Raw genomic sequence first — 26,350 nt, 5'->3', positions numbered from 1 at the left:
TAAATTTGGCAAGATAAGCATCGAGGCATTTAGACCCAGATCCTCACAGGTAGCTAGGCACCTAACTCCCATTGTAGTAAATGGTAATTAGGCACCTAAATACCTTTTTGAGGATCTGGGCTATTCATGCTTATCCAGATAATATTTAAATGGTTCTCTTCATCTTCAAACCACTCAAAATACATCCCTGTCTCATCTCATCTCTCCCTCCATGAGACAGGCATTTATAAGCCTTGTTTTGGGAAACTGAGGCACAGAGCAGGGAGGTGATTGTCCCAAGGTCAACTGGAACAGAGCTGGAATTAGAATACGGGAGTTCTTTGCTCCCATGCTCAAAGCTGTCTCAAGGAGAAGTGTCTGGGGTTGGGGTTATATGCTGCTTTCCAATTGGAAGGTCTCCTCTGGCAATTGCAGAAGGACATCCCACTTTGTCTGCTCCTTCTCCCCTCTCTGACATGCCTCAATAGGTCTCTGTGCCAGAGGCTTCAGAAAGAGAGGTATAGGAGTAGGCACCTCTAGTTCTGCAGATGCCCCACCCCATTGGCAACCCCAGAAAGGTGCTTACTCAGTTTCCACTCTCACAGCATCTCTGAAATACTGCAGAGAACCTGCCCCCTGCATAATGTGGCTTTGTGGACAGAAACGTAGAGAGGCAGGAAAACAATATTTGTGTAGTGTAAATATGACATAAGTTGTGATCAGCTAGAAATAGCGGGCTAAAATGAAATGCTCGTCTCAGACTTCACCAGAGGTGAATACAATCTCTATGGACATATGTGGGAGGGAAGGAGAAACTTTTAAAGCTAAAATCTGCCATGCTGTGGATGTTGCTGATACACCTCCAGATCAGATTCCTGACAATAAGAACCACTCGGGCGATAATTGTATTGGATATAATCCATGCCACATGTTTAGCAAACTGGGCTCTGCATGCCACCTAGATTCAGAAATGTTTTTTCTAGTCAGGTTTAGCTTTCCACCCATCCTCCTCTCCCCCAACACAGCCAACTTTCTTGCATTTGTTTTTTTCCCCAGGGAATAGGCCCAGGAAGGGTCACTACACCACCCCTGACATGCTTCTGTTCCATCAGTATAGCTAGTCAGTCACATACACCCTTGCTACCCTCGGGGAAAGCTTTTGTCTCTCTTGGAGCTGGTCTACACTTGGGGGGGGGGGGGGGGGGAATCGATCCAAGATACTTTGACTTCAGCTATGCTATTCGCGTAGCTGAAGTTGCGTATCTTGGATCGAATTACTTGGGGTCCAGATGGCGCGGGATCGATGGCTGCGGCTCCCCCGTCGACTGTGCTACCGCCGCTCGCTCTGGTGGAGTTCCGGAGTCGACGGTGAGCGCGTTCGGGGATCGATATATCACGGCTTAATGAGATATATCGATCCCAGATAAATCGATTGCTACCTGCCGATACGGCGGGTAGTGAAAATGTACCCTTGCAAACGTAGGTCTGTTGTACCTGCCGACTTGATACAAATGAATAACAGCTCAACAGTTTGTAAACCTTCCCTCATCCACCCATCCCCTCCCACTGACAATAGCCTCTCTCGATATTCTTTATTGAGAAGTGTCAACAGATTAGTTCAGAGTCCCTCTGTGCGGACAAAAAGCTGCCACAAAGGGCATTAGGCATCAGGGATTGGATTACCATGTGGCCACCTGTCATTGTGACTTTGTAAATTTATCTCTCTGTCTTTCAGATTGGAAGAGTTTGTGTTAAAATGCTGCAGTTTGAGTGCAGGGTTTTTTTTGTTTTAAACATTTATGTGTGCTTGCTTTATTAATAAAAATCGGGGCCTGCAAAGGGCCTGGGGATTAGAGCAGTTAGATTAATGTAAGAATGAATAAAGAGAATCTAAGTGGTTAATAGGTAAAGTAGGCCAATCCATCTTTAGGGTAAGCCTATCACTTCGCCTACGATGGGTGAAGCTTTGCTGAACAAATATTCATTAAAGGAAAAGCTTTTTTAATTCTATCTTCGCTGACATGTTAAGAGCTCGGAGTTAGGCACTCTGCTCTCTGCCTGTGGAAAATGCATCTCTCTGCTCACACAGCCACTTCATAGCTTTGCCGAGACTCTCTTCCACGGAAGCTTTAAGGGCCAAATCCTCGGTTGGTGTCAGTTGCCATAGCTCCACTGAAGTCAATGGACCTATTCAACCTTCTACCAGCTGAGGGTCTGGCCCAGTGTGCCGTGGTGTTTGTATGAGGAGTGGCTGGGAACTGCCAAGGGTGGGGTTTGTTAGCTTTCTGAAAGCATTGGGCACCCAAACCTTGCCCAACCAAAAAGTATGGGAGAGGTTGTCAAAGGTGTAAAAGGGTATTAAGGTTGCCAATGGCTAACTCCCGTTTCTTTATCTCCCCCTGTGTTAACAGTTTATCAGGAGCCACACCCATTTGCACAAAACAGAGCAGATTGAAGCTACCCAGATCTTTAACTTGGATGTACATCTTCTGCAGGTCAAGGCTGGACCCTGTAGTCTCCATGAGCTGCACCTATGTATTAGAAATGAGGAGCAGTTGTAGAATACATTACAGAGCCATCGGGGCAGCACACTAGCCTTTTTAGCCTTTATGCACAGAAGATCAGCAATAGTGGGGCAAAGTTAGATTCCCCTCCTTTCATCCTGATGGGTTACAGCCTGCCAACACGTGTCCGCTACAGCAGTTCTTCTGACCACTGTTTCTTCTCTCCAATGGTGCTTCTCCACTGATTTAGTTTGCTCTTGCTGTTCCTGCAGCTCTGGAACGCACATCAGTCCCTTTCAGAGCGACTAGGTTGTACGACTTGGGCCTACTCCTACTTGCACCGAAGCCAACGAGTTTTACTGTGGACTTCAGTATGTGCAGGGATTGGTCCCTTAGTGCCATGATGAAATCAGTTTGCCCTTTGTATATACACATGAATCCGATGGTGGCTCACCTAGGAATCATCATGATCTATTATTAGTTAAGCTAGGTATCAATAGGCATTAGCTACTTCTCCACCTGTGTAAATCTCAGGCCATCTGGTAAACCTGTAGTCCTGTGACTTGGATGCTTCCCCTATTTAGTCGCAAGCAAGCCAACTACTCTCCTGTTTAGGAAAGCATGGAAGACCCATATGTAGATCTCTGCTAGAGATGGGCCAGAACATCAAAGTTGGACCTAGATACTGATCTTAATGTTCCTAAAGCATGAGGCTGTTTTTAATCCAATGTTCAAACCCATCTTAGTCTCAACAGGCTTCATTGTCCATCAAATGCAATTGTTGTCCTTTCGCTTTGTACACTGCCTTTTAAAACAAGGCAGACCCTGTGAGACAATCTCTGTGATTCTGTTGGTGGTCTTGGGACGCTACCAATATACAGCAGAGTGTCAGCGCATAGTGGGAAAGCTTTGCTTTGGAACTAGATCCTGGTGGCACTTTCAACAACTCTAATGCATGTTGAGAGGGTCTTTATTCTTACTCTTCTTTGCCTGGAATACCTTCTGAAAAGCTTGACGATCACATTTCTCTCCCTACCAGTTTTATTCTTCTTCACTGGCAAAGAACAGACTTTGGGTTTTTTACATGCAGAGGAAGGCACATTGTGAATCTATTTGGCTGCTGCTATTGTACCTGTGCCAGCATTTCAGCAAGGAAGTTCATAGCTCTAGGAACACCATCTTTCCACAAAATGCCACTGCAGATCCAGTAGGGGGAGCCCAGACAACTTTGCTTTGAAACTCTCTTGAGCTAATCCTGTAAGGAACTGAGCACCTTCAGCTCACTCTGAAGCCAACAGGAGCTAAGGTGTGTCAGCAGCACTTCACATGAATTCTGGTTCTGGCCAGTTGTGGCTCTTTTGTAAATCTATTGGGAGATGGATGTACATCTGTAAAGGTAGGAGGCCACTAGACCATGAGATTTATGATTCTTCTCCCAGTGAATCCCTCTTTTCCAGTATCCCAAAGACCTGTGGATTTAATTGCTGTACCTGCTGGAGGTGATTTATTAGTTATTTAGTTTTTGGATTTATACAAAGCATAATGGAGCACTTGACCAGTGTTCTTGGTGCCCTGGATGTTCTTTTAGAAAACAAACTAAACAAACACTCCTGTCACTTCCTCTCCGATTGGATCAACTGACCCAGCAACACCATAAATATAATAAAAATAGATTCCTTCTACTTCCCCCTCCCTGTGCATCCAAGAGTTCTACACACCACCACTGCTCAGCCCTTCCTAGATTTGCAGACTTTAGGGCCAGCAGGGACCATTAGATCATCTAGTCTGTCCTCCCTGTAACATCAGTCCTTAAATTTCACCCAGTTACTCTATGTTGAGCCCAATAACTTGCTTGGCTAAAGCATCCGGTCTTGAAGACAGCAAGAGATGGAGACTACTTATCTCCTCCTTGAAGGCTAATTAGCTCTGGCTCTCTCAAACCTGGGGAGAAAGGGAGTTCCCAAGGTCTAGCACGCTAACAGACTCCCCTTTCTACTTGCAAAGGGGCTTCTATGTAGGCATCTCTGCCAACCGCAGCTGCTGCAGTAGGTCGCAGGGGTGAACCATCTTCTAGATAGGTAGCTCCCGGGCCAGTAGGGCTTCAGAAGTCAAAACCAACATCTTAAGCCAGGAGACAGCCAGCACAGGATATGGAGATCAGGTTCAGTTTCCTAAAAAAAAAAAAGACACTGGTGAACAAGTGGCCTGTCAAATTCAGCCTCGGCTCTGGTGAGATTTAGTAATTGTTCGCTGTGCCATTATTGGCCTGCTATATTTTGTGATTGGCTTAGAAAACAGACCTTTTATGGGATTCGCCACTTGTAGAGCAGCTTCTCCTGAAAATCACTCTTCTACTTGGTAGAGTGTTTTTTGGAGATTCACTCATCCTGGGAATTTGATAGAGCAGCACAGGTTCCATCTGGCACCAGAGATCAGGCATGGCATGCGATGAATAAATAGCACTTCATCTGTATGAAGCGTGTGGAGTTAGGCCTTGCTGTGGGTGAAATGCAAGGGCATGGGAGAGGTGAAATCCACTTCCTCTGGCTGCTTGCATGGTAGGACACTACATCCATTTAAACATGGATCCGACAGCATTTCCACTGGCCTGCCCCATCATTGCCCTACATGCTGACCTGTGGAAAGCTGGCACGAAAACCTTTCCCACAGTACGCAGTAGGTGCAAAGACTAGCTGCCCTCCCACAGAGGTTTTGCCTCTTGCCACTTTGCACAGACCTACTGTGGGCTTAAGTGGCATGAGTTTTCTAGACTGCACCTAAGCAAATCTTGCCTCTAATGAAAGAGGAGCACATAGATGTGAAAACATTTGGCATGTTAAATTACAGAGCCCTAGTGCTCCTTCCTTATGATGTTTCAATATGTTTGAGCTTAGTGGGTGGAATGCCTAAGAGGAGGTATGTGGGATACTGACTTTTTTTTCACTTGTATTCTCTATTAGTATGACACAAGTTACAGTGGATTTGATACATTGCATCAAGGAGTTAAGTATTATAGGATTGGGTATAATTTGTACAAACAATTACTAGCCAAAGTGCACAGAAGCTGTTGTCCTAGACTAAGGATTCTCTGAATGTTATACGTTCACATTACATGATATTAAAACACAGGGCTCAAGTTTTTTCCCTTGGGTCCATGATCATGGCTCCCATTGAAGTCAACAGGAGTTGTTGTTGTTTTTTTATTATTTTGTGTGTCATAGACCAGGACTCTGTTAGGTGCTGTACAAGTATTATAGGAAACAATCGTGCACTTTCAGGGGGTCTAGAGGAAAAGAGAATTGGGAGAATTTAAGAGGCCTCTTCCACTGAGTATACATGGTGGACCTGATGTTGACAAGTCAGTGTGCAGTTGTTCAACTTGCTGCATTGCACACACTTGTACATGCTTTATGCTTCACAAGGAAGCGATAGTCTCTCTTGTGATGCACATTAGAAAACTTCCCAGTGTCGTGTTACAAAAGAGAAGAGCAATGGGTGTCCCATTAGAAATTAAGTCCCGTAACCTTTACAAAAGCAAAGTAATAGGGAAATAAGATTTTCCTTTGGGCCAGGCAATCTGCATAGGCACCCGAGGGTGAATGATTCCTTTTCTCTGTGCTCCAGCTTTTTCTGATGAATATATTTCAATTCCATTTTGCTGAACTGATGTAGTTTCAAGGCTGCAGCTAATTCACACCCCACGGAGGTGGACTAGTCTCTTTAAAGCAAGCCAAACACAGAGCATGAATCACTACTGTGGTATAATTGCCAGGAGTCTAACCTTGTGCCTGACTACTTTGTGTATTTGCAAGTCACACTAATAAGACTTATGCTGATAGCAGGGCCCATAAAGGTTACATTGCAAGGGATGAGTTATCCTGCTGTCCTAACCAGTGCATTTGTTTTCTTGGCAGAGACCTGATGCCCAGAACCCTGGATGGACAGATCACCATGGAGAAAACCCCTAGCTACTTTGTCACCAAGGAAGCACCTGCTCGAATCTCCGCCATGTCGAAGGGCACCAAGCTCATCGTGGTGGTGCGGGATCCTGTGACCCGAGCCATCTCCGATTACACGCAGACTCTCTCGAAGAAGCCCGATATCCCCACCTTTGAGAGCCTGACCTTCAAAAACAGGACTACAGGCCTGATCGACACCTCGTGGAGCGCCATCCAGATTGGCATCTACGCCAAGCACCTGGAGAACTGGCTCCTCTACTTTCCCATTGGGCAGATCCTCTTCGTCAGCGGGGAGAGGCTGATCAGCGACCCCGCTGGGGAGCTGGGCAGGGTCCAGGACTTTCTGGGCCTTAAGAGGATCATCACGGACAAACACTTCTACTTCAACAAAACCAAGGGCTTCCCCTGCCTGAAGAAAGCTGAAGGCAGCAGCAAACCCCACTGCCTGGGGAAAACGAAAGGCAGGACCCACCCCAATATAGACAGAGAGGTGGTGCAGAGACTGCGGGAGTTCTACAGGCCTTTCAACATGAAGTTCTACCAGATGACTGGGCACGACTTCGGCTGGGACTGAGGCTGGCACGACAGTGTCTCCTTGTAATTACCCCATGGTGCAGCTTGCTTCTATAAAGATATGTGTGTGTGTGTGTGTATGTAAAATGTACAGAAATCTATTTTATAATAATTTATTTTTAATTTTTAAGTAATTAATTCACTAAGCTGCCTAACCACACTGTCTAGAATATTAGCCCATAACCTTTTTTTTTTTTTTTTAACATTCCATGGTGTTTAATTCTAATATTGGTCTTTTTATTTTGTTTGGTTTATAATTGACGGTGCTTCCATTTACCTAGAGGAAATTAGTATTAAAAAGGAAGCGGGGGGGGGGGGAAAGCACAATTTTATTTTCGTTACGGGTATTAGGCCTTTATAAACATTTACTTGTCATCTTCCAACTCCTGAGTATCTGTCCCCCTACCTTTTGCATGAGATCTGTTGGCCTGTCATCCACGTTCCCTCCTGCCTTCCGAATAACAGTCGGGGAGGGAGAGCTGTGCTGCTCTTTGAAGCTCAGATGCTGAGGCCCAACACAGCAGCTGCTTTACAGGGGCGTTATAATGTGCAAAATCCATCAGTATCCACACTCCCCAGCCATACTGCTGCTGGGAGACTTCTGTTTGCTTCTGTGCATAAGGTGCACCTTTGGAAAAGAGCACCAATAGCATGAGATTTTGCTGCAAGGGGGGAGCAGTCTTATCAGTCTGTGGTGGTGTGTTTTTAAAAACAAGGAGAATCTCCCCCTCCTGGCCCAAACAGGTTTCCTGGGTGGGGACTCTATGCATTTTTAAAAAATGTATTATTCTTATTAAAGATGTGAAGTGCTGGGTGGAACTATGTTGTAGTAAATGAAATTTCAGCTCCTCCATGTATACACTCGCCTTGTATGGAACCCATTTTAAAACGCACTAGAGTCGAGCATGCAGGCAGCGCATCTGCTTTGACACACCAAAGAAATCAATAGAACCAGAGGAGCCATTAGCAAAAGCCAGGGGATGAGTCTGTCACTGATTTAGTGTCCCCCGAGGAGTGGGTAGGGGACACTGTGAGTCCATGCACAGCTGGGGATATGAGGTAGGTCACCAGTGCAATGATTTGTGGGGATGCGTGAGGGGGGGCTTCAGCCTTATTCCTCTTTGATGTTGTCTTGTCCACCTTACATTTTGGTCTAATACTTCATCAAGAGTCTGTCCAGAACAGGCCCCTACCTGGAATTGGAAGGGGATGTTACCAGGCAGGATTTAAATGAATCCATAGAACTACTTAGGGATACTTGCATAGTACTTGCCTGCATCTACTGCCACTGGTCTCTCATTTCACATGCAATACATTCACCCCAAATACTTGGAAAATAAGACCCTGAATCACACAGGGCTCCGATATTAATCAAGACCGCTCTTTGCTCAGAGGTGTAACTGTTGATCATTTAAATACATAAGCGATGATGGGACAACCAGTTAAAATAAGAACCCAACATGTTGCCTGTGGTTTGAACCAAACACTTTTTGAGGAGCTGAGCTGTTCAGAAGAGCGTTTCTGCTGTCAGGCCAGGAGTGGAACCAGAAATGTTGACCCACCCCCAGAATAGCTATTCTTGCAGAATTTACAGCCCTGGCAGAAGCTAGCAGTGAGTGAATGAATGATTCTCCCTATAATTCTGGCCAAATTTTGCAGGTTTAGGTGGTGTGGAGAATCTCCACAAACTTTGAGTGTCTATCCTCACCACCTGAGGTTCACCCATCTCTAAAGGACCTCTTAGTGATTAGGGTAACTGCAGAAAATCCTGATCCTAATTCCCATTGAATTTAATTAAAGCAGGGCCATACCATCATTCCAGGGCAACTACAGGGTACACATGGCTGTTTTTGACTTCAGTTTAACCCTGAATGTAGATTAAACAAGCTATTAATTGCACCTTTCATAGCGTGCAGGAATGTCTATAAATACTATGTAGTGGGAGCAGCAAGGTATTGGCTAAATAAACCTTATGACATTACTGTGTAAATAAACAAGTACTTGCATAATATATGTGCAGTGTAATAAAATGCTAGACAACTGCATGTATAATGATACAGCAATGGGTAAAAGATACATGATTTCATTATGTTGATATGTTGGTTTCATATGTGTCACCAGTATACCTTAGCACCAGGCTGAAGACGCTAGTGGCCACCCCCGGTCAGCAACCCCTCCATTATAATTACTAAACAATACCCAGCTGTGGTGGTGGTTGTCATATAGCATTCCTCAGATGTTGCTTTTACTTTAACAGCCTCCTTGCTCTTGTTTTGTCCTATACAGCTGTCCACTACAGCTGCTTAATGATGGACATGCAGATGCAATAACTTTCCTTCCGAACCATTCAATTAACAGGCCCATGTTGCTCTCGCTTGGTCCGGCTCTGATCTCACTTACACTAATGGTACTGAGAGCAGACGCCAGCCCTCTGTCTCTGTAATAATGAGATTTGCAGTAAAATGCTGCCCCTTGAAATGTGGATGGATCTGCTCCCATTCCAAACCCAAGGGGTGTTTAGTTTAATCTAATGACTAACAGGGAATTTTAACTTGTTTACAAGAGCAGTGTAATGTCATGGCAAGTAAAGGTAGATACAGAGTCAAAAGGTTCCCCTGACCCAGCTCCCCTATTTATCAATGTCACTGGGAAATGTGTGGGAGGGGACCATACCCAGGTCAGTGGGAGAGGAGAACGACAGGTATATGAGAGCACCCTCAAATCCCAGCTGGGTGAGGCAGGGGGATACTTAGCACTTTGCAGTATCAAGCTCTATAATGACAGTCTAATTTCGGTTGGTTTTGGAGCATGGTGCAACCTTTGATTTGTTTTTTTCCCCCGAGCCTTTCCCACTCCAAGGAAAGGTGAAATCTCGCCCGTGAAACAGTATTGTTTTGCCATAGGCAGTTCCATCAGCCGATCGACACATTAGCCAATACTGTGGCAAGCCACAATAGAGAGTGTGGCATCTTCATTACTGCAGTGCAGAGGGAGCCCTGGGTTGCAAAACAGATGAAAATTCAAGGGGCATGTGGGTGTGTGTGTGGGTGTGTGTTTTGGGCCCAGGCTTTCGCCATGGACTGCAGGTCTTGGTCCACCTCTACTACTGAGTGATAAATAGACTAGCATATTCAATTTACCATAAGGGCCTGCTAACTTGAGGGTCTTGAATGATTGCAGAAAAAAGCTTTAGATCTTGTAAAGCAGCATCCTAGGACACTAGTTATTCTAGAACTTGAATCCCTGTGTCTTCCTACTGCAGAACTTATGCAGTGTGTTGCATTAAGCCTTGTATCTGGTGGCTCTGCATGGTCAGGAAGAAATAACTCTCCAGCTGTTCACTTGGCTTTTATGAAACCAGGGTCACTTTCTGGTGAAGTGACAACATTGTCCAACCGTGTGATCCCATTTCTTCCAGTACTTGGCAAACTTCAGGTATTTATCACTTTGCCATTTCTTCATTTCACCTGTTTTCTTAGGGTGTTTTTTTTTTTTTTTAATATACTGGAGGATTTAGGTGTCCTGATCTCTCTGTATATCGCTTTCTTTGTAACAATTTTTGATCTCCTGATGTCTTTCTCAACTGTACAAAATTCACCAGGCTGTTGGCTTAGTTGGTATAATCAAGCCTTGGTACTGAATGGTTTCATGAGGCAACCATGTTGGATTATAGAAATATATGGTGTTTGATACTCTGAATACCTTAAGCAAATTGCTAATCCTAGCTGAACAGCCTTTGTAATGAAGTTTATGAGAGACCAATTAATATAAAAGGCCTTACCTAAGCAATATGGCAACCAAGATTGGATTCCCTGTAGTATGCATCTGGGTTGCTAATAATGGACTCAATGCTATCATCATGTTTTGTTTTCTTCAAGAAGGATAAACCATTAAACTCAGAGGTGTGGTTAGATTTTCTTTTTTCACATTGTAACATTAATTTATGGCTGAGTTTCATTCAGCCCTGTATTCAGAAGTGCAGTACAGATATTAGCGATGTGTTGTCTGTAACATGGTACTATAGAATAGCCAATTTGTTTTTAAAAAATTAAAAAATTGTAAATCAAGTATTTTGTGGTATGTACAACACAAATTAATTTTACACAGAGAAAGATGTTTCTAGGAAAATGAAATTCTGATAATTCATACTATTTCTTTGTATGAACAAATAAAATATATTTTACCAAATCATAGACACGCTTGTTTTCATTGTAACCTGTGGAGGTGAATAAAGGACATCATGTTCCATGCTTATTTTGGTAGCATTTGGGGTTGTATTCTGCCACCCAATATTTGTAGACAACTCCCATTAATGTCAGTGGAGGCTGCATATGTGAACATAGTCCTTAATTCATCACTGAAGCATGTGCTTAAGTGCCCTTCCTGAACAGGACTGCGTTCCTGAACTGGGGGGCCTTATTGAATAGGGATGGGCTTCCATGGGGTAAGCATGTTCTTAAGTGCTTTGTTGAATCACAGCCACAAGGGCTGATCAAACTCTCATTGAAATCAGTGAGATCAATTGACTGTTGACTTCAGTGATGCAGAATTAAGCGTTGAGGGCCTGATTCTGGAGAGGTTGTGGGCCCTTAGCTCTTCAACGGGAGGTGAGGGCATTCAGCACCTTGCAAGAGAGCATCATAGGACAGTTTGTCCCTCTTGCCAGTAGATTGAGTACCTTGAGTTACAGAAATATATTCTCTATCACTAGGGATAGAGGAGGCCTTGGCCAGTAATACACAGTAAGTATGCCGAGACAGCAACTCAGGAACATCAATGATGTAATTAACAGTGAATTTAGCATCTGATGCTACTGCCATTATAGCAATGGGAGTTGCATCAGGTGTAAAATTCACTATACAGTAGAACCTCAGAGTTACGAACCGACCAGTCAACCACACACCTCATTTGGAACTGGGAATATGCAATCAGGCAGCAACACAGCCAAGAAACAAACCAAAAAACCCCAACCAAATACAGTACAGTACTGTGTTAAATATAAACTACTTAAAAAAGGGGGGGGGGGGGAAAGGAAAGCAGCATTTTCTTCTGCATAGCAAAGTTTCAAAGTTGTATTAAGTCAATGTTCAGTTGTAAACTTTTGAAAGAACAACCATGATGTTTTGTTCAGCATTATGACCATTTCAGAGTTATGAACAACCTCCATTCCTGAGGTGTTTAACTCTAAGGTTCTACTGTATTAGTTGAATCACTGATGTTCCTTAGGTTTCAGAGTAGCAGCCGTGTTCGTCTGTATCCGCAAAAAGAACAGGAGTACTTGTGGCACCTTGGAGACTAAATAATTTATTTCAGCATAAGCTTTTGTGGGCTACAGCCCACTTCTTCGGCTGCATAGAGTGGAACACACAGACAGAAGATATTTATACATACAGAGAACGTGAAAAGGTGGAAGTATGCATACCAACTGTAAGAGGCCAATCAATTGAGATGAGCTTTCAGCAGCAGGAGAAAAAAAACCTTTGAAGTGATAATCGAGATGACCCATAGAAGGTGCGAGGAGAACTTAACATGGGGAAATAGATTCAATTAGTGTAATGACCCAACCATTCCCAGTCTCTGTTTAAACCTAAGTTAATTGTATCTAATTTGCATATTACTTCAAGTTCAGCTGTCTCTCTTTGGAGTCTGTTCCTTAGATGCTATTCTGTGTCAACGGGAGTTTTGCCCTTGACTGCACTGGAACAGGACCCAGTCCTTAGTGCTAGTAGATTTGCTGTATTAAGGGAAGGAGAAAGTAAAGTCGTCTATTTCAGTGTTTCCCAAATGGTGTATCTTGACCCACCAGGGGGACTAGGCCCGGCTCCCCACTCTGGGCATTGCAACAGGGTTGCAGTGCCACTTGTGTTTGGCTGTGCCACCCATCCATGGTGACCATGTGTGCTAGGTCACAATGCCTGGAGCAGAGAGCCGAGCTCAGCCCCATCAGACAGGTGCTGCTGCAGTAGGATAAGTGCAGGGCACGCTGACTCTCCAAACACCCCTGCCAGGGCCTCCCCTTTGCACCAGGCCAGGATTAGGGTTGCAGTGCTGGGGGAGAGGGGGTGCTGCTGTGGGTGGCTGGTGCCCTCCTAGTAGGGTGAGGAGGAGAAAGATGCGGCCTAAGTCCCCCTGCCATGAATCTGCACCCTGGGTGGGTTGCAAAACAAAAAACAAAATGCAGTTGGTGGGTTGGCTTAGTGAAATGTTTTGGGAACCACTGTTCTATTTAACCAGGACTGTGAACACCATGGGCTCAATCAATGCAAGCTGCCCCTGCATGGTCCCACTGCTAGCAGCATCGACAAAACAGCTGAGGCCCCATGGCCCAAATCCTTACTTCCATTGAAAGTAATGGGAGTGAGGCTACGGGCCCATTTAGTCCCTGACATCTTTGTAGAGGGCAGATTGTGAGAGCAGTTTTGTGACATGGGTGCTTGTCCACTAGGAACTAGACAGAGCCCCAAGGCTTGTCTACACTACAGGTTATGTCGGTATAATTTATGTCACTGTGTGATTAAGCCACTCCCCTGAGCAACGTAAGTTACACCAGCTTAAGTGCTGGTGTGGACAGCGCTATGTTGGCAGGAAAGCTTCTCTTCTCCTGCCAACATAACACCTGCCTGTTGCTATTTATTATGCAGACGGCAGAGAAAGTCTTCACCACACACGCTATAGCGGCGCAGCTGCCTTGGTGCCACTGTAGCACTTCTAGGGTAGATGAGCCCCCACCAACTACAATTTCCAATCCCAACCTAGCTCTCTTGTTGGGTCTCTTTCCTTTCTGAAAAGATGGCAAAACAGGACTGCCTCCCTAAGGAGAACTAAACTCAGACAAGACATCCCTAAACACAGATGACCTTTGGCAATAACCCTCCCACCAACAGGGGACCCCAGGTGCTGGTTAATAAGCTGATATGGAAAGATCAAGTAGACTCTGCCTAGATCCTCAAAAGGTATTTAAGTGTCTATCTCCTAATGATGTCAATGGGAAATAGGTGCCTAAATAGCTTGAGGATCTAGATCTCTCTGCGTTTGAAAAGGGCCTTCAAGGTTTTGCAGCTCAGCTCGGCATCCTTTCATTAAATGGAATGAGGAGACCAAGGGAAAGACTTAAGTGCAAAGAGAGGCGAACTCCTCAGAGAGACGTGTTAAAGGGATTTCCCAAAAGATAGGGTGGCCAGAGGGCACTGATAAAGGAGACAAGGCTCAGAAACATCAACTGAAACAGAAGGTTAATGACCTGATGGAGAGAGATGTGCGTATGATAGTGATTGTCTGAGGGGCTGTAATTCAAGCGGCTGTTTGCAGCACATACTGTTAAAACAGCATGATTTAATTATTAACCAATCTAAGTTATTAGCCAATCAGGATGCTTTTATGATATTATTAACCAATTGTAGTTGAGAAAATAATACTTGGTCAGGATACCAAGACACACACACACACACAAACATATATATAAAAAGAACAGGAGTACTTGTGGCACCTTAGAGACTAACAAATTTATTAGAACATAAGCTTTCGTGTGAAATAATGAATTCACACTCCTGAGACTGTTTTGAGTAATGTTGATCGCCATTTTGGTTCCTGAACCACTGAGGTCTGACTATCACCGCTGTAGTTTATCATAGCAATACTGCAGCGTTTGGGGCTATGACTGTAGTGATTGCTATTATATGGCAATTGGCATAGGAAGCTGATTAGGGATGTCAGGGTAAAGCTGATGATCTATGGCCCTATGAGGGGGGTACAAACCCTGCACCAGACAGGAATGGGTTAAGGCAGTGCTGTGGGCTCAAGTGGCCCTGGCCGGCATGTTGAGACTGGAGGATGAAGCTAGACATCTGATCTTCCAGCTCATGAGGAGAGGTCCGGTCAAGGGTGGAGCCTCCAGCCATACCTATGAACTGTCTGAGCTTCCGGAGAGAGAGGTGGGCTGGATTATAAACAATTGCCACAAGACACTCTCTGGTGACGGACCAGAGGCCATTGAGTTGGACTGTGGCTTGCCCGAGGCCCCTAAAGGGAGAAAGGCTGGTGGCTTGTTTAGGACTGGTTTCTTTTTGTTTCCTCTGAACCCTGGAAGGGACAAGCCCAGCTAGAACAGCTGATGCTGTCTGCTCCTATTGGATGACTGGAGCCTGAGTGAGCACTTGACCCTGACACACCCTGGGGAGGGATAGGCCCTTGACTAAGTAGACAGATCTTTGGTTTAGATTGCATAAATGAAAGCAACTTTTTGGCATGAGACAAATTCTGGACCAAATCTGGCTGAACCTAGGTTGGATAAAACTCCCAGAGAAGCTTTGCCTTACAGGATAACAGATGTGCATGAAGCTCAAACACAGCCTTGTCTATGCATGGCAGAAGACATCGCACTGTGCTGCTGGTAAATTAGTACAACTGCTGCACATTTTCCTGTTCATTTGTTCCTTCCCTGATAACAGCTAATGTGGCAGAGCTCATTATGTCAGCAGCAGCAGCCAAGCCAGTGGGCTTCAGATTTAGTCGCTCCTCCTCTTAGGCTGGGGAAGGGGCCTTCATACATGGGTGGGCTTGTGCCCGCCCACTTCCTGGAACTCAGTAGGTGCAGGACTCTTCAGCTCAAGCCAGGGTGCCACCGGATGTGAGCTAGACGTAAGATATGGGTTTGGGTTGGCTAAGGAGGAGGGTAGAGGTACAGATGCACTACTCACAGCGACTTGGAGGGGACAGGGAGTGCAGGTGACAATCCCTTGGGAATTAAGGATGTGTGCGAGAGGGACAGTAACAGAAACAGCAGGCAGGATTTAGGAGGCAGAATGTAATGACCCAAACAGGAACCCAGAACTATCACCCATACTCGCGTGGAAAGCACCATGAGAGCTTTACTTTCACAATTGGTAGGGACACATCACCATGAGCACAGCATCTCCCCATGCCTTGCTGGGACAGTGAGATAAGTACTGACTCAAAGAGAAAAGAATACCAATGCCTGAATGACCAGTTTCATCTGCAGCTCTCCTTGAGGGACTCTCCTGTCCCAGTACAAGTTACATGATACACTTCAGAGCACAAAATGCACAGTCCTAAGTGGTTAATTATATCCATACACATTTGGCTCTGGGGCTGTGGGTTGGGCCCTTCTCTAATGCCCTCAAAACTTTGGCGTTTGGACCAAGCTGCGAACTTTGAAGATGGCCCCTAAAGTTATTAGGCTTAGGATCAAATCCTTGAATGTAAAACAGTCCGGAAGCTTGAGAAATTTTGGATCTGGGTCTGAACTTCACAGCTCTGAACCGTCTCGAAATAAAAGTCTGTTGTCATTCCCAAACCATCATTGCCCCAGGGCTGATTTATACCATGCAAGATCTTCGGTATATAAATGACTGCTAACCCTCCTTCCTAGCCAATCAGTACAACCCAATAACTGCATTAGCTGGCAGTATTGCAAAATGCAAAAACATTAGCAATCTGAATTAATGTGCCTTTCCCCCTGCAGTTTGTTATTTTTCCTTAAAAATCTCACTTAGCCATGGGGCAAGTCCATCAATAACTTTATTAAAAGCTAACCCTATTATCCTCCAATTTGTCTGGGCTTGGTAAGGCCTACAAAGTTAATTTTTTCTCATGCATATATCCTAAGAGGTAATGATTGTTTTATAATGAATTCATAAGAATCAACTATCCCTATGCAGAGTTAGTACTCTGCACAGTGCTTAAATGGCCTGTTTCTTAAACAAGATAAAACAAAAAAACAACACTCCAGTGGAATGTTCCACCTGGAGGAAAACTAAGCCACTAAGCCAGCCAGCCAATTTGGATTCTCCACTATTTAGAGTTATAATGACTATATGGGTTGTAGAACCATGGAGGATCTGGGATCCTGATTCATTAGCAAAAGAGGGTTCTCTTGGTTACACGGAATAATGGACACAGCAAGTGGTTTGATGCAGGACTACTGGGTTCTAATTCTCCCTTTACCACTCACTCCTAGTGATTTTAACAGGCTCTGGCTCAGGCCCTGTATGATTTGGAGAAGCCAGCTAAACCTCTCTGCCTCGGCATGTCCATCTATATAAAATGGGGATAATGTTTTCCTACTGCAGAAGGAGGTTGCAAGCAAAATAATAGGAACACGCATTTGTGAATAATTATTTGATGAAAAGTTGCCTAAAGAATATTATTTGCAACCAAATTATCCAGCCAGCTCTAGTTTGTGCATCTTAATTCATGCCTGTTAAGTGCTTTGAGCTGCTCAGGTGAGGAGCACTGTAGAAGTGCAAAGTGTTATTGGTTATCAAAGCATTTACAACAATTAAGACTACACCATTTGTCTCAGACTTGATCTTTTGCCCATCATATCAAGAGCTGCTTCAGAGGACACTGACTAGTTGATCAAGAACACAGTATAAGCTGAATATTGTACTCCAATTTAAAAATATGCCATGTTATGGCAGCAACCAAAATTCTAAAATGATGAAATCAAATTTCAAATTTATATGGCCAAAAAATGACATGAGTGACGAGATATATCTGGCTGTCTTGACATCTAGGATACTTATCTTGAAATTTACTTGTCAAAAGCTGAAAAACTTAACCTAAGCAAAGTTAAAAAAGCGCTATGTTTCCAACTAATTAAGTAATGTCAGCCATATATAATTTATTTACTGCCATCACTCATGTCCACAGCAGAATTATCTCATTTTTGATTTCTAATGACTTTCCCTCTCTCATTAATCTGATCATGAATTATATTTTATATATCTTTCTGGCATTGAAGCAAAGAAATGCAATTCTTGTTTAAAGAAATGACCCCTTGGTAATTCAGTAGCAAACCTGAATGATGGAGTTTGGAGCCTGGATTTAATTTCCTGAAGCTGGAGTTGACTCAACCCTTCCCTTGCCATTGGTACAGAAGCTTTGCCTATGTGATCTCCCCTGGGCTTGCAGATTTTAATTATTCTACAGTGCACCCGCCATTCTCGGTTGTGATGAAAGTGGGGCAAATGGGCTATGTAAAAATGGCATGCATTGGAGGGCATATTATCCTGTCTATTTCATAATTGGTTAAATGCTCTACTCAAAAAAGGCTACTACAGAGGCTACCATTTGCCTTCAGCAGAGATGACCTTGGTTCCTCTAGGTACTACACCTGGATCCCTTCCAAATGTTAAGCTTGGGTTATAGTAGGCCTTGGCCCTTCTACTTTGCAGCTTTGGTTCCTAACTTGGTCTTTACAACTGGTTTTCTAGCCTCAGCACTTATCTGGTATCTCTGATCGCTTCCAAGTCAGAAAACTGGCCTCTTAGGAATAGAGGAATTTCTGTACTGGATCAAACATGGGGTTCATCTAACCCTATATCCGGTCTGACCCCAGCCAGCCTCAAGACCACGGAGCTGCAAATCTTTCTTTTCTGCTGTGAAGAAGCAGAAGCAGAGTTCAGCTGCAGCTGAGTGGTGAGCCCTTAATTCAGAGGCCTATGTTCTCTTCAGTCCACAATCCTCGGTACTCACTCTGCCATGTCCCCCTTTTACTGCATCTGGTCCCCATCTCTGCTCTAGACTGGACCCAGAGCTCATGGAATCTCCAGAGAGAGCCTATTCTCATGACGTTTCCAGTCCCATTGTTGCAGACCAAAGAAAATCAGCCTAGAGGGTGATGAGCCATCCCTGAGACAGAGAGCGTGATGAGTCATCAGAGCCTAAACCGGCTTAAGCCTGATGAGTCATCCCTGAGACAGAGAGTGTGATGAGTCATCAGAGGCAGGTCATGTGATAGGTCTCACACCATTCAACCAGGGTTCAGCCAATCCACAGGCGAGGACCCACCCAGGTGATCCCAAGGCTGGTATATAGGTGCCTAAGAAAAGCAATCTTTCCAGTCTGCTCAGCCTTGCTACTGGGCCAGGGACACTCCAATTGTGTAAGAGTTCTGACAGGCTGCTCATGTTCTAGCTGGGCCCTGCTCCTGCCTTAGCCGGCTGCCTGGCGTTCTGACATAGAGAAGCATCCAGCCAGTAACGTTTATGCACATTGAGTCAAGCCCCTGAAACTTTCCTCCGTCACTAACAACAAAACAGATCCCGTCCCTTCAAAGTCACCCAGAGAAGCTCAACATCAGCCCCACCAGCCCTGGGTTGCCACAGGGCATAGCTCCAGTGCAATCTGCGGTTTGGTGGTCCTGTTAGCAAATGACCCAGAAAACAAAAGGCAGGCCACTGGCCCTTGGTGTAAAATGCCATTTCTTGGAGAGAAGAAGGAAGCATACGCACCTGGAGGCATCAGTATGGAAATGCCATTTAGAAGGGAAACACCATGCAGATAGATCCTTCATAGGTGTAAATTGAAGACAATGGGCTATACTGAGTCACACCTGCTGAGGATCTATTCCCTTATCTGGAAGAATAAGGCTGCAAAGAAAACAAAGGACAATATGCAGATGGCTGAAGCACAGGTTTATATAGAAAGCAGGTATGACAGGATAGTTTGGGATTCCTGGAATATCCTCTTCTCACGGCTCTACCTGCTTAGAGGCACTGTGAGGGGTGAAAATGTCTTTGAAACACAACAGAGCAACATCAGAATGACTGTGAATGGCTAGTTCAAATTAGATGTGTCAGAGTGGTCATGAAATGGCGAACTGTCCTGTACTGGCTTGGAATAAGAAAGCTACAATAAGTTACCTATGGGCTGATTGTACACCGGTGGTCCTAGTCACCAGCCGGGAATAGACAATCGGCCACTCCCAGGTTAGTTTTCTTTCCCTTTGTTCAGGGGTCTGTTTACTGTTTTTTTACAAACAAGAAAGAAAAGTGTGCAAAAACAAATGGTCTGGTTAGGGGTTCAGACTGGGGTTCTCAGCCTCTGGTAGCTACTGGGTAGGTCTCTCTGACCCTGCGGTGGGGATGGGTCTCCAAAGGGTCTGCCGGCCTGCAGCCTCCTGCTCTGGTTACAAGAGACAGCTCTCACCTGGTTGTCCCCCTTTATATTGTCCAGCTGAGAACGTGGGCCTGTCATGGTCATGCAGTACAGATCTAGCTGATTCCTAGCACCTGCCTGCTGGGCTTCTCTGGAGGGTGGGGTCAGCAGTTCCCTGTTCTCCCTCCCGCCCTGCCCAAGGCTATTAAAGGGGCAGAGCGCCCTGTTACACTGAGTTTACCATTTCAAGTGGTTTCTACAACAGCAGTGAAGGATGCATGGCTGCAGCTGGCTTCCATTTCCCATGCCCCTGCTTCTCTTTCACACATTCTTCTGGAGACAGGCTATTTGCCGGCTTTCCAGGGCTCTGCTCAGAAGGGTAACGTGGCATGAATGAAGCTGAGGGGTGTGTCACATTCGCATTATCACAGTTATTAACATGGGGGGACACTGATCTATGGGTTACAGGCCAGTAAGCGAGGGCTGACCAATGGTCCAGCCTGCCCACTCTGCCCTGCCAAGTGCCCTGTGTTCTAAAGAGACTGAATGAGACCATGCTGCAGGCAACCTGCTGTGGGAAATGCAGCATTGCTTTGGTGTATGGCTTTTCCTTCCCTCCCTAAGCCAATGTTCTGAGTTCTAGAGGCACTCAGATCAAACAATGAGCCCAAACTGCAAGCACCCAACAACGATGGCTGTATCATACAGCGTACTTTGCTTTCCTTGCTTGGCATATTTAAACTTGTCGATCAATGATTTATGGTTGATAAAGAAGTGAATACGATAAACGTGGCATTTTAGACTTCTGGGTAGTTTATTCTGTTAAGGCTAGATGAATTCTGAATAAAGCTGGTCAGAAAGTCTTTGTTTTCTGTGGAAGATTACAGTGAAAAACTCATTTTAATCTATGTTTTCTGTGGAAAATGTCAAGTTGAACTTTTCTTTCACAAACCAAAAACTATTTCAGTTTTTCAACAGTCAAAATGTTCTGTGGAAAGTGTTTGCTTTCCATTGAAAAAATGATTTAGATAGAAAACTTTTGACCAGCTCTAATTGTGATCCAGCTTCGGGGAGAAAGTAGCTCGCTGGGACTAAACCTGGGAATCTCAGTCTTGAATGCACATGTCTCTACAACACGAGTTTAACAAGCCAGCTCTTCCAGCTGGTGGCTGTAATGCTCACATCCTCCGTGGATCAGGCGCACAGGTGGACGTGTAAGGTGTATTTACCACCTGTCTGTTTTAGGTACTCAGAATACCAACTGCCAATCAGCAGCAGGAATTCAAACAGATGTCCCAGCTCATACAGAATTTGTGTCTCTCTTCTACAGAAAAGAATTGTGAAAAGTGAATTTGAAATGCCACAGTTGCTGCCATGTTGGCAGAAAACTCTAGGTCATCTACTGCAAAGCTCCTATTTGCATCCATGGAAGGATGGATTTGTAATCTGTCCTCAGATGTACATTTGTAATCTGTCCTCAGATGTACATTTGTAATCTGTCATCAGACTGGGTTCAATGGAACACACAGGAAGGAAGAATCTGTGTTGTCCTATTTGTTATGAAAACTTTGAGAACTTTTCCGAAATTTACCTCCCAAGTTAGCAGATGCACCAGCAGTTGGTTAGTTATGAGTCATGCGCAGGTGTTTGTTACTTATTCAGAGGATGTTGTAGGACAGGGAACTCCACGCCAGAGAGAGAGTCTGACAAAGCAATAATTTGTTTTTTAGGTAAACTTCTTCAAATACCAACACATTGAGACCAGCTCCTCAGCTCATATCAATCAGCATATCTCCATTATCTCCAATGGAGATTGTCTAAGAAGTAACTTCATTAGAGCTACATTTACATCAGCTGAACATCTGATCCATGATCTGTCCTGTGTGTAACTCTCTGGTTAGATGCAGGTTTTGGGGGATACTAATGGGTACCAGGGCAGGTTGGCTATTTCCCAACCACTCCATCCCTAGCAGCCGTACAGCACTGGCAGGATTCGATGCAGATGACGTATATGCTGGTATGGCTACAGATGTGTAAAATGATACAGTTGTACAAGACAACCAGCTGGCTGTCAGGCCACAGGAAATTCACACGCCATGTAGCAGGATAACATTATTTAGCCCTGGAGGGGTAACAGTGCAGGGATCTCATTACATTTACACAGTACATGTTTGCTGTGTACTGCTTTGTTTGACAGCAGGCTTGAAAGCTCTGTTTAAGTATCCTGATGGAAAATATACTGTATTTATGTGACATCATCGAACAATAACCTCAGTATGCTCTGAGCAGTAGGACTGAAAATGGGAAAAAAGAAAAGAAAGGATGGTGAAATCTCGCCTGGGGCCTCTAGAAACCCATAGTGTTGAACTGCTGGGGATCTCAGAAGTTTGGGTTGAGTTTTCCCAGGTTGGGGTTGAAAGTGTGTAACATGCTGGCAAAGCGGGTCCGTGTCCCCATCAGTAGCTGATCCTCTATGGATAGCCACCAGCTAACAGAATTAGTCCTTTTGCTCAAGTGATAGTAGATTGTGGATGGAGCCAGCAATCCAGGGTTCAGCCCCTATCCATGACCCAACCAAGGAGTTAGACACCTTAAATACCTTTGAGGGCCCGGGCCTTGAGTTCCTATATCTGGATATGATTCTGGGCTGACTGCTAGAGCATGAAAAAAGTCTTTCCTGGGGTGTCAACACTTCTGCATCCTTATCAGAGGAGGGATGGTCTTGTGATTAAGACACATTCTAGGGATTCCAGAGATCAGAGTTCTATTCCTAACTGTGCCACAAGCTTCCTATGTGAGCATAGGCAAGTTACTAATGTCTAAATGGAGATTAAAAGGTACCAACCCACCTCATATGGGTTCATTAATGTTTGTGAAACATTCAGATACTATGGTTGGTGCTTGTTTAGACACAAATGTATGGTGTTTGCTATTCAACATCCATCATTCTACTGTTTAAAAAGTAAACAATTCCATGTGACTTAGGTGCACCATGACTAACCAATAGGTTCATCTCCCCGGGGCTAAAAAATATGGGCTACTTCCTCAGTTGGAGAAAATCAGCTTTGTTCCATTGACTTCCCTGGAGCTAGATCAAGTAACCCTAGGCATAGGTGCCAACTTCTGCTGGCGCTGGTGGGTGCTCGACCCCCCTCTGCCCCCGACTCCACCCCTGCCCCGTCCCCTCCCGCCCCTGCCCCAGCCCCATTCCAACCCCTTCCCCAAAGTCCCCGCCCCAACTCTGCCCCCTCCCTGCCCCTATTCGACTCCTTCCGCAAATCCCCGCCCTGGCCCCATCTCTTCCCCGCCTCCTCCCCTGAGCATGCCACGTTCCTGTTCCTCCCCCCTCCCTCCCAGAGCTTGTTACACCATGAAACAGCTGTTTTGTGGTGGCAAGCGCTGGGAGGTAAGCGGAGGAGCAGGGATGCGGCACGCTCAGGGGAGGAGACAGAGTTGAGGTGAGGCGGGGGGACAGGGCGGAGAGCTTGGCTGCCAGTGGATGCAGAGCACCCACTAATTTTTCCCCATGGGTTCTCCAGCCCCAGAGCACCCATGGAGTCAGCGCCTATGGCCCTAAGTGAAGGTCTGGCCCTATATATCCATGAGCTATCAGACCAATACTTATCAATAATGAATCCATTCCTGGAAAGTGAGATCAGTTTGTGAACAGAAAAGAAGGGTGCATTTGTTAGAGAATTTATTGCAAAAGAACACGATGACCAGCTCGACAAGCTAGATGAACCGAGCCACTCAACTCAACTCAATTCACTGCAAAAGGTAAAGTGAGTCGCAGGCTAGCTCGTGGGCACTGGTAGCAATGGGCAGCCATCAGACAGCAGCGCACAGAGAAGCAAATGCAGCCCTGGATTAAGCAGTTACAGCTCCCACTGGAGCAGAATTCATGGAGTGAGTGATTGCGGCTTGCCATCTGTAGTTCTGTGTGACACACACATCTATTATCTTCGTTTGTAAAGTTTCTATGCATCTCACCTCAGGGCAGGTACTTCGGAGAGCTCAATTACAGGCAGCTCGTTGCTTGAGGACCCTTTTGGCAGACGTTAGCAGAGCGTGGGCTCTGTAGGCCTGTCAGACAGCAGAAGAAATCAGTGTGGTTATTAATGTGTCAGAGTATGTACTGCATAACACGAGTGATTATATACAGGATGCAGGGGAAATTAATGAATTCCTGAAGGTGACAAATGGGATGAAGAAATGATGCAGTCTTGACCTGAGGTGGTGGTTGTGATTATTATTATTACAGCTGTGCTTAGTGGTCCCAACCAAGATCAAGGCCCCATTGGGCTAGGAAGGGCAGAATCACATTGTAAGAGGCAGTCTCTGTCCCAGTCAGCTAGCAATTTAAGGAGATGAGACAAAGGAAATATTCTTGTCCCCATTTGACAAGGACAGAGAGTTTAGGTGATTTACCCAAGTTCACACAGGAAGCCTGTGGCACAGCCAGGAATGAAAGGCAGGCCTCCCATCGCTCAGCTCACTGCTAGAACCACAAGACTTATTATTAATCTTGTTTATTATAGTAGTATTTAAGGGCCAATCCAGAATGGGGCCCTATTGGGCAAGGCACGGTACAAGGAAGAGTAGCAGATGGTCCTTGCCTCAAATTGCTGATAATCTAAATAGATACCAGTTGTCTGGGAAAAATCAGCCAATGCATATTCTTCCCTTCCTAAATGTTCCACTGATTCCTATCTGGTGACAGATGACAAACTTGGGGGTCTTATACTGCTTTGGGAGTCAAGAGTGTCCACTACCCAAGATATTGGTGTGGTAGAGTAGGCAACACAATGACGAGCCAGCCATACATGAACTTCAAAGGAAGGGAGTCTTTCTCCTATGATGACTTCATTTTGTGTTAATTTCCCCTTACCCAGTCTCTGCCTCAGTCCCTCCCCCCCAACCCCCCTCGGGGATGGGGTGATATTTGCCCACTCTGCACTGTGGGGAAGGGAGGGGAATACAGTTTGGTAAGCACTTGGCGAGCCTTGATTGAAAGGTGCCATCTAAGTGCAAAGCACTGGGAAGATGGATTGGAAAATGTAATGCCGTGTTTCCTTCCCATAATTAGAAATCCATCATGTAATAATAATATGTAATGATTGATCGTGTCCCTCGGCATCAGCGGGATGTTAGTTATTTGTAGGAACTGATTGATAACCCGAGCCGTCACTTGGACAGGGACATCGTTTTGCATTTTGGAAGGTGAATTGCCGTGCCTTTAAATAAAGCTTTTCAAGGTCCCAGATCATTAAGGGGTAAATATTGCCGCCTTCCTGCATGCAATGCCCCAGATGTAGCAGAGCGGGGCCAGTGGCTTAGTTGTTGTACTGATAGATCAGCTATTGCCCCCACAGAGCTGCAGCCTCCGGGTAGGAGAAGCAACCATGGAGAGCTCTTTCCACAGAACCTCTGGGATGCTCCACTGCACAGCCCAGCTGCTCTGGCCCCATACAGGACTTGACCCTCAGAATATATTTGTAGCTACAAGGTATTATTTATACATACAGAGACATAGGTGGTGAGTTAAATGGGCCCGTGGCGCCTGTGCTCCACCAATATTCAGGAACGTGAGCCCGGCTCCACCAATGTTTGGGTTTATTTTCAGAGCCGTCCCATCCATAGGACGGACTGGGGCAACCACCCCAGGCTCCGTGCTTTGGGGGCCCCCATGCTTCAGGGGGATGAGGGGTCCAGGGAGGCCTGGGAGGTTAGCAGGGGGCCTGGTGCCGGCAGCAGCGAGCAACCCTGCCCCAGCCCGCCACACTCCGCCCCGCCTCTTCCTGCCCCTGCTTTGCCCCACCCCGCCCACACTCCACCTCTTCCACCAAGCTCTTGCCCCTGCCCAGGGCTGGCTCCAGGGTTTTGGCCACCCCAAGCAGCCAAAAAAAAAAAAAAAAAGCCGCGATCGCGATCTGCGGTGGCAATTCGGGGGAAGGTCCTTTGCTCCGAGCAGGAGTGAGGGACCGTCCGCCGAATTGCCGCCGAACAGCTGGACGAGCCGCCCCTCTCCGGAGTGGCCACCCCAAGCACCTGCTTGGTAAGCTGGTGCCTGGAGCTGGCCCTGCCCCGCCCCACCGGGAGCCGTTGGGGCGGGGTGGAGCAGGGCTGGCTGGGGTCGGGTCACTCGCTGCTGCCGGTGCCAGGCCCCCCGCTAGTTCCCCAGGCTGCCCTGGACCCCGCATTCCCCTGAAGCGCGGGGCTCCCCAAAGCATGGGGCCTGGGGCAGTTGCCTTGATCTGTCCTATGGACGGGACATCTCTGCTTGGACCCATTCTTGGCACCACCAAAAATGATACAAACCTGGCGCCCATGTACAGAGAGGCTTTTCAAACATTCTTCTGAGACTTGCGTGACAAAACCTGAGTTTGGGACTCTGGGCATTTCCCTGAGGGATGCTGGGGACCCACATACCCAGCA

At 45.8% G+C, this 26,350-nt stretch overlaps 1 protein-coding gene across 1 annotated transcript in view; it reads left to right on the top strand.

Annotated features, from left to right (window-relative positions):
- Window positions 1–10,125, top strand: part of LOC117887408 (heparan sulfate glucosamine 3-O-sulfotransferase 3B1-like) — a 46,129-nt gene extending 36,004 nt beyond the window's left edge. Inside the window, exon 2 of the mRNA XM_034790003.1 lies at window positions 6,398–10,125. Within this exon, the coding sequence (XP_034645894.1) occupies window positions 6,398–7,016 (619 nt within the window). The 3' untranslated portion in view covers window positions 7,017–10,125. The remainder of the gene's footprint in view (window positions 1–6,397) is intronic.
- Window positions 10,126–26,350: the final 16,225 nt, after the last annotated feature.

This window comes from Trachemys scripta, chromosome 14 (assembly GCF_013100865.1).
Source record: "Trachemys scripta elegans isolate TJP31775 chromosome 14, CAS_Tse_1.0, whole genome shotgun sequence".
NCBI classification, from domain to species: domain Eukaryota; kingdom Metazoa; phylum Chordata; order Testudines; family Emydidae; genus Trachemys; species Trachemys scripta.
The sequence above is the reverse complement of the archived record's forward strand: the minus strand, read 5'-3'. Positions and strand labels throughout refer to the sequence as shown.